Here is a 7,464-nt window from a genome sequence, read left to right as displayed (position 1 = left end):
AACTATTATTATTTGTTCAATGGTATCTTCATGAATCATCCTTGTTGATTGATTTCATTATGGTTGGGTTTTATTAAAAGATAGAGTTATTTTGTATAAGGTTGTTGTTCCGAATTTAGAATCAAAATCCAATCTTTTTGAGATTTTTGATCTTCTTCCCTGATCCGAGTATGTGAAATACGATTGTTGTTCTAGAGATACATACAAAATTGCTTTCTTTTTCACTCTGTTTGGGTTTTGTGAAATATCTATTGGCACTGTAATGAAAGTTAGCTTATGGGTCTGATAAGAATAAGAGAGACACATCAATATTTGTTTATGTTTGAGACTTTTAGTTGCTAGTTTCTTCCTGTATAATTTTGTTGTTCATCTGTCTATGGAGAACAAACAAAGTAGGCAATAGATTAATAATAATAGGCAATGGCTACTATGATTTCAATGTTCTGTTTAGGTCAAATTAACATGATATGATTTCAATGTTATGTTTGTTTGTTTTTTTCATTTTAGTTGCTTTGTATATTAGATTCATAAGAAAGAAAATTTGATATGCAATTATGGCCCGTAGAACCTTGTCGAAGACAAAAAAGATTCTTCTAATGCTGGACAATATTAAGGATTTACTTAATTTTGTTGTCATGATATACGTTATGATGTATATCATTGCAGAACGACACTATCGTAAGTATGATTGAAATCTCGATCTATTTATGATTCTATTTCAAGAATTGGAAATTTTCAACGAATGGTGTATCTTAGTGATGTAAGATGCATAAACAGTCTTCGGATGGATAGACATACGTTTAGCACATTATGCTCGATGTTACGCATATCTAGCAATTTGAGAGACACAAGACATGTCTCTGTGGAGGAAATGGTGGCTATGTTCTTGCATATTCTTGCACACATGAAAAAAAAGAATCATACAAGATAGATTTTTGCGTTCGGGGGAGACAGTTAGTAGATATTTCAATGTGGTATTAAGAGCAGTCCTACGTCTACAAAGACAATTGTTAAAAACACCAGAACCGGTTCCTGAAAACTCATCTGATGTGAAATGGAAATGGTTTAAGATACACATATCTATTATTCTTTTTACACTACAAACTAAAGAACAAAATACATTATAAGTTGCTTATTGTTGTAGAATTGTCTTGGGGCGCTAGATGAACTTATGTTAGAGTACATGTTCCGGAAGTTGACAAGCCTAGATATAGAAGTAGGAAGGGTGAAATTGCTACAAACGTTTTGGGAGTATGCTCCCAAGATATGCAATTCATTTATGTATTACCTGGTTGGGAGGGTTCAGCTGCAGATTCAAGAGTATTGCGTTATGCTATTAGTAGGAGACATGGATTGCGAGTCTCCCATGGTGAGCAAATGTCAAAATTACTATTTTTTGTCATAATTTTTTTGTTTTTTTATCCTAGTATTGATTTTCATTAAAGTACGTAATTACATTTTTTTTACTTTATCTAATAGGGTATTACTACCTTGTTGATGTTGGATATCCAAATGGGGAACGGTTTCTTGCTCTATATAGAGGTCAAAAATATCATTTAAATGAATGGAGACAAGAATATCAGCCTGCCACTCCTGAACAATTTTTTAATATGAAGCATTCATCTGCTAGAAATGTGATAGAGAGGTGTTTTGGGCTACTTAAGATGCGTTGGGCGATTCTAAGAAGTCCTTCGTTTTTTTCCAGTGAAGACACAATGTCGAATTATCATAGCGTGTTGCTTGCTTCACAACCTTATTAGAAGGGAAATTGCAATTGATCCTTTAGAAAATCAATTAAATGCTGGCCAAGATGAAGAAGTTGATGATGATAATGATAATGATGATATGATCAATTTCATTAACTCATCAGACCAATGGAACAATTGGAGGAGAGAATTAGCAACACAAATATTTGAGGAATGGACACGAAATAGGAACACAAGATGAAAAAACTGAATTGGAGTGTTTATTAGACTAAAAGAAGAACTGAAGACTTTTTGCTGTACTGGTGGTTTTATTCTAATATGTTATCTTCTATATGGTGTTGTATGTAACTTCCTTGTATATTGGTACTTGTTGCTTTTGAGAAACTGATTTTGTACATGACCCTAAGGAAGAATTACTCATGTATTATGTGTTTATCTATTATTGCTAATCTTTGGTATAAAATTTATTATTATTAATCAGTGCTTTATTATTTATTGTAAAATTTGAATTGATAAGAATATAACAGGTGATATAGTTACTTCCAGGTTCTTGGAATTGAAGTGGAGCAAACCATAATGAAATCCCTATGCTTAATGATGCCATTCATTCTGATTGTTCATGATTTACTGACTTGTATTCTAAGTTTAGTTGAATACATAGCTTGATTTTTCAGTTAATTGATGTTCATATGTTATGTAGACTAAAGAGAAATATTAATCTCAATTCCTCTTTTATGTAGGATGGACTCGCAAGTAAATACAGGATCCGCGGCTAGTAGAACTGGAGGAAAGAAAGTGAAGCCACCAAACCGCACTTGGACCAAATTTGAAGATGTAGCTCTAGTTGAGGCTTTGACTGAAATTTGTCAAGCTGGGAGCTGGAAGGCTAACAATGGATTCAAGGCTGGTTATCTAGGAGAATTTGAAAGAATTATACAACGGAAACTACCAAGTTCTGGCTTGAAAGCAGATTCCCACATTGTGTCTCGTGTGAAGACACTAAAGAAACAAACACTTGCCATCTCTGAAATGATAACTAACTCAAGTGGTTTCTCATGGGATCATGAGAATAAAATGATAGTATGCGAATAACAAGTGTATGATGATTGGGTTAAGGTTTGTTTTGTTAAATCTAAATTGCAAGTTTTTAATTAGAATTTTGAAATCTAATATCCACTTCTATTGACATGCATTTAAACCTATGGCAGATTTGAATCCTTCATTCATTATGATTATGACAAGTCTATTTATGTTGTGCATGACAGAGTCACAAAGATGCAAAAGGACTAAGACTTAGACCATTCATTCATTATGATCATTTGGTTGAAGCTTTTGGAAAAGATCGAGCCAATAGGTTGAAAACTGAAGGACTTGCTGAAGTGGAAGAAAATTTGAACAATGATGATGAATCCCTTGATCTTGAAGGAGATGGCCTGGCTGAAGATGTTGTTCCTACACCTGCCACTCACACACCTTCTGCTCCTAGTGCAACTCAAACTAGAAAGCGACCAAGGGACGCATATTATCAATGCTTAGGTGACATGGCTAGCACACTACGTTCTTTTGTCGATGTGACAAAGACACATTTGGAGACTATGAAAGAAGTATTGTTGAAAGAAAATTCAACATCTATGAAAAGAGGTAAACTTGTCGAAGAGCTTATGAAAATTGATGGTATGAATGATTTGCTTGTGCTTGATGCTGCTACTAATATTATTAAAGATGACTCCAAAGTTGAGCTCTTTTTCAGCCTACCTGACAATCTAAAGGGCCAAATGGTTTATAACCTTCTTAACCCATAGAATAATGAATGCTCACGAGTAATGTTGGTATGAGAGTGGTTTTTGTTAATGGATGCTAACACGAAGAGTTGGGCCTGAAAGTTTCTTTTGTTTATATTTTGGAGTGCAAGTGCAGGCTCAACATTATATTATGATCAAACTCTCTTTCAAATGTTGTATGTAATCTAATCTGAATTCCACTTATGTTGTGATATATACCATGACTTATTATCCATGTGATATTGTAATTTCAGATTTACTTGTCTTCTTTTATACGAGATTTACTTGTTTTTTGATGTTGGTGGTTTGTTTATCATTTGATATGATATGTTGAGATCTTTTTCTTTGATATATGTTTAGGAATTGAATACATGATAAGATTAAGTAAACTACATGAAAATCAAATTGATATCACTGATCATGATATGCAGGATGTATATTTGCAAAGCAAAGTACATGAAATTAAATTATTTTTGTATATATGTCGATGTATGTCAATGTTATTGGCAAAAACAATGCATACTGGTTTTCCTGTACATTTTAATTTACCGAAGAAATATGAACTTTATTTTTTAATTTTAGTTGCTTGTTTATTCTTGTTTGGAAGGATATAATGCATACTTATGATAATTGAACTACGTCTATAACTTCCAATAACTATCACCAGATTCTCATGCTTATGTATAGTTGGTAAAACCTAGGTCTACTAGATTTATATTCTTTCTTCCTCTGGTGTTTTTTCATTCATGAGAGTTCAGGGTATTTTTGGAAAAATGGATAGCATTATGTTTCCTTTCCAAAGGAATACCAAACACTGGATGTGGAACTTCAAATTATATCCTTGACTATATTCCAGAGTTTGCCAAACAGAAGAAAGGAAACATGATTGGAATTAAAGTTTCCCATGTCTAAGAAAAACTCAAAGAATATGTTTCCTTTCCTTTCCATTCTTTGAAACAAACACAGCCTTAGCGCTACATCCGGTCCACATGTTTTACAAAGAATGTCCACTTTGTTCACAAGACAACTTCCGTTCCCCGTGTAGGTATTTTGGAAAAATCGGTATGGTGATGAGGCAGGTGGCTCCGTCATTGCCCAACCAACCCCACCGGCCCCCACTCTGGAGCTCACCCCAAACCACCATGTGTACCCGTACGAGGAAAGGGAGAGTATGTGTGTACGGCTGTAACAATACATAAACGAGGTATAAAACCTAGTATTTTTCATTTTCCATGTCATGTTGCTAAAACCCTAGAAACCACTAAACTCTAAACTCTAAATACTAAACACTAAACTCCAAAACGAGGATTATGTGGAAATCCAAGCTAAACCCAAACCTAGTACATGAAGTCAACTATGTTACCCACACGTAATAGTTAGAGCACGAAATCCGTGGCTAATGCCCGGCCATGTATTATGTGTAAGTTCACTATAGGTGATCGATCGTTTGTTCGTTGAAGCTATGACCACCCTAGATCCCACCAGGAGTGATTGATGCTTGATCTTCGTGGAACATATCAGACTTTCACCAGTTTGTAAGTGATCATCATCCACGTTCGATGTGATCGTCATTCCCAATGCGTATACACGTTAGTGGTGACAAATGCAATAGATCTCGATCGACATAGTTTCCCACAAACCCTAGCTACTACCTCATTAACCCTACGAATATCAACCTGTCGCCGAATCCACTAGAAGACACTACGTAAATGCCTACTTCATTCGTAACACCCACATATGTATTCAGTGTAAATCTTTTTACATGGTAAATCTGTTCCATTATACTAAGGGAAATGATGATTTAGATTAAAACTACTTCACCATGGAGTACAGTTCCATAAAAAGTAAGTAAACTATGTTATGAATACATGTCTATGAGGCTCGCAAAGACCCTCGTCCCAGTCGTAGACCTTCTGGAAAATGTGGTGGAACTAGGTCTACTTTTAGCACGACATCCGGTCCACATGTTTTATAAAGAAAGTCCACCTTGTTCACAAGACAACTCCCAGTCGACATTCGATTCAATTTCGGTTCCTAGTTTGGAAAATGATTTTGGAGCCGTTAGAACCGAGTATTCACGACTATATAAGAAAAATCCCTAATATAAACATCTTTCGTCGCCGCATCCCTCATCACTTTCTTTTCTTTACTGCGTAGACTCCTACTAATTACTATACCAGCAAGCCAATCTCCTTGATTCTCAAGTCGACGGCATAGTCGTTGATTTAGAGACAAGAGAAGATTAACATCCTGGGCAGCTAGGCTTTTTTTTAAGTTCTGGATTTTGAGTTTGATTCGGATACAGAAGAAGTATTTGAAGGATATGGAGAAGAACAATTTGATGAGCTTCGAGGGAATAGGCTTGCAAGAATGCATTCCCGTTGTTTGAATTATTTTTCTTATTTTCTAAAGGGTTGGTGAATTGTGTTTCTTATTATTGATTTTCCTAAGTTCATTCTTGTTGGATTGTATTTCTTTTTTTTTTCCTAAGAGGTTAAGATCATTAGATCAATATTGTTGAACATTTCTAAGGATTAAGAACATATGTATTTTCATTATTCTAGACATTATATTTTTTACATTAATTTCATGCATTATATTATTATTTTAATTATATTTATATAATTATTTGTTATTAAAAAATTAAAAATATACACAAAAATACAAATCCGATTAATCCTCGATTAATACTCTGGGCGCTGGTTTTCAGCTGTCCGCCCGATTAACGCATATCGTTTTTTATTACCTTGATATATATATATATATATATCTCAATTATTTTTGAAATAATTGAGTATGTTAATTGTTGATCGGGTAATTGTACTAAAGAGGCTATTGACGTTCTATATTTGCATTTTGAAATTGCTATTTTATATAGTTATTGTTTAAGGCTTTGATATAAATATATATTACAGTAAATTTTTGAAACCGTAAAAACTCGGAAACTAATATGATATTTATGATTCGATTCAATTCCGGTTCCGGAAATAAATTATGTTAAATCCGGACCATTTTTTCTTTTTCAATTCCAGTTAGAGTTCCGCGAAAAAACGAGTATTTTAGAACCGGTCCGAGTCTTAGCAAATACCTTGCAAATCAAAAACACTAGCCTCTAAAGTCAGGCGAGAAACAGTGAACACTAGGTTTTCTTTTTTCTTTTTCTTTTTTTAGAATGAGTGAACACTAGTCTTATACTAAAGAATGAATTATTTATTAATTATTATATTACCAGTTTTATGGGATACTCGTGAGCAGTAGCAAAGAAGAAGAAGAAGAAGAAGAAGTTCTCAGTAGAGCTGGACTCGATGCCAACGGTTCGGTTTATGAGCACTAACCGAAAATCGACACCGAATTTTCGGTTTCATGTTTTCCAAAACCGAAACCGAAAAATATACATAGAAATCGCGATTTCGGTTAACCTATAATTCGGTTCGGTTTCGGTTTTGTTTCGGTTACAAAACCTAATATCCTTATTGACATTTCGTACTTGACTAGTGAAAATAAAAAGATTAAAAGTGAAGGAGTAAGCTACAAGTTCAATACTTTAATTAAGTTATATTCACCAAATATCAAGAACTCAAATATTAAGTAAACAAAAATAGTGTTTTGCTGAAACACAACAAGTTAACCAAAATAAACATTAAACCCCATGAGTTTCATCACCGAATGTTCAGACTTGTCTTAACATGAGGGCTAGTTGACAAAACCCAAAAACATTACATTAGATCTCTGCATGCATAATTGTACACATACAAAAATCAAAATCATATATTACCTTGTACAAAATCACATATCTATACATTTATATATTTATTACCAAATTTATGTTTTGCATAAGCACCCAATCGATTACATATGTTCATCAAATACAAGTTATAACCTTAAATGTCAATTCTCAGTTCGGTTCGGTTTGGTTTCCGACACCGACGCGGTGATTCCGTTCGGTTCCGATTTCTCAATTTCGGTGCGGTTCGGTT

The 7,464-nt window shown here is 34.0% G+C and overlaps 1 protein-coding gene across 1 annotated transcript; it reads left to right on the top strand.

The window, feature by feature from the left end:
- Positions 1-2,447: 2,447 nt before the first annotated feature.
- On the top strand, positions 2,448-3,508 carry LOC126803497 (uncharacterized protein At2g29880-like). Its single transcript, XM_050531295.1, has 2 exons — positions 2,448-2,786; positions 2,972-3,508. The coding sequence occupies exons 1-2, from the start codon at positions 2,448-2,450 to the stop codon at positions 3,506-3,508; spliced, it is 876 nt and encodes a 291-aa protein (XP_050387252.1).
- The last annotated feature ends 3,956 nt before the right edge of the window (positions 3,509-7,464 follow it).

The sequence above is a fragment of the Argentina anserina genome, chromosome 7 (genome assembly GCF_933775445.1).
Source record: "Argentina anserina chromosome 7, drPotAnse1.1, whole genome shotgun sequence".
NCBI classification, from domain to species: Eukaryota; Viridiplantae; Streptophyta; class Magnoliopsida; order Rosales; family Rosaceae; genus Argentina; species Argentina anserina.
Note: the sequence above shows the minus strand (reverse complement) of the source record. Positions and strands in the feature narration are given on the sequence as shown.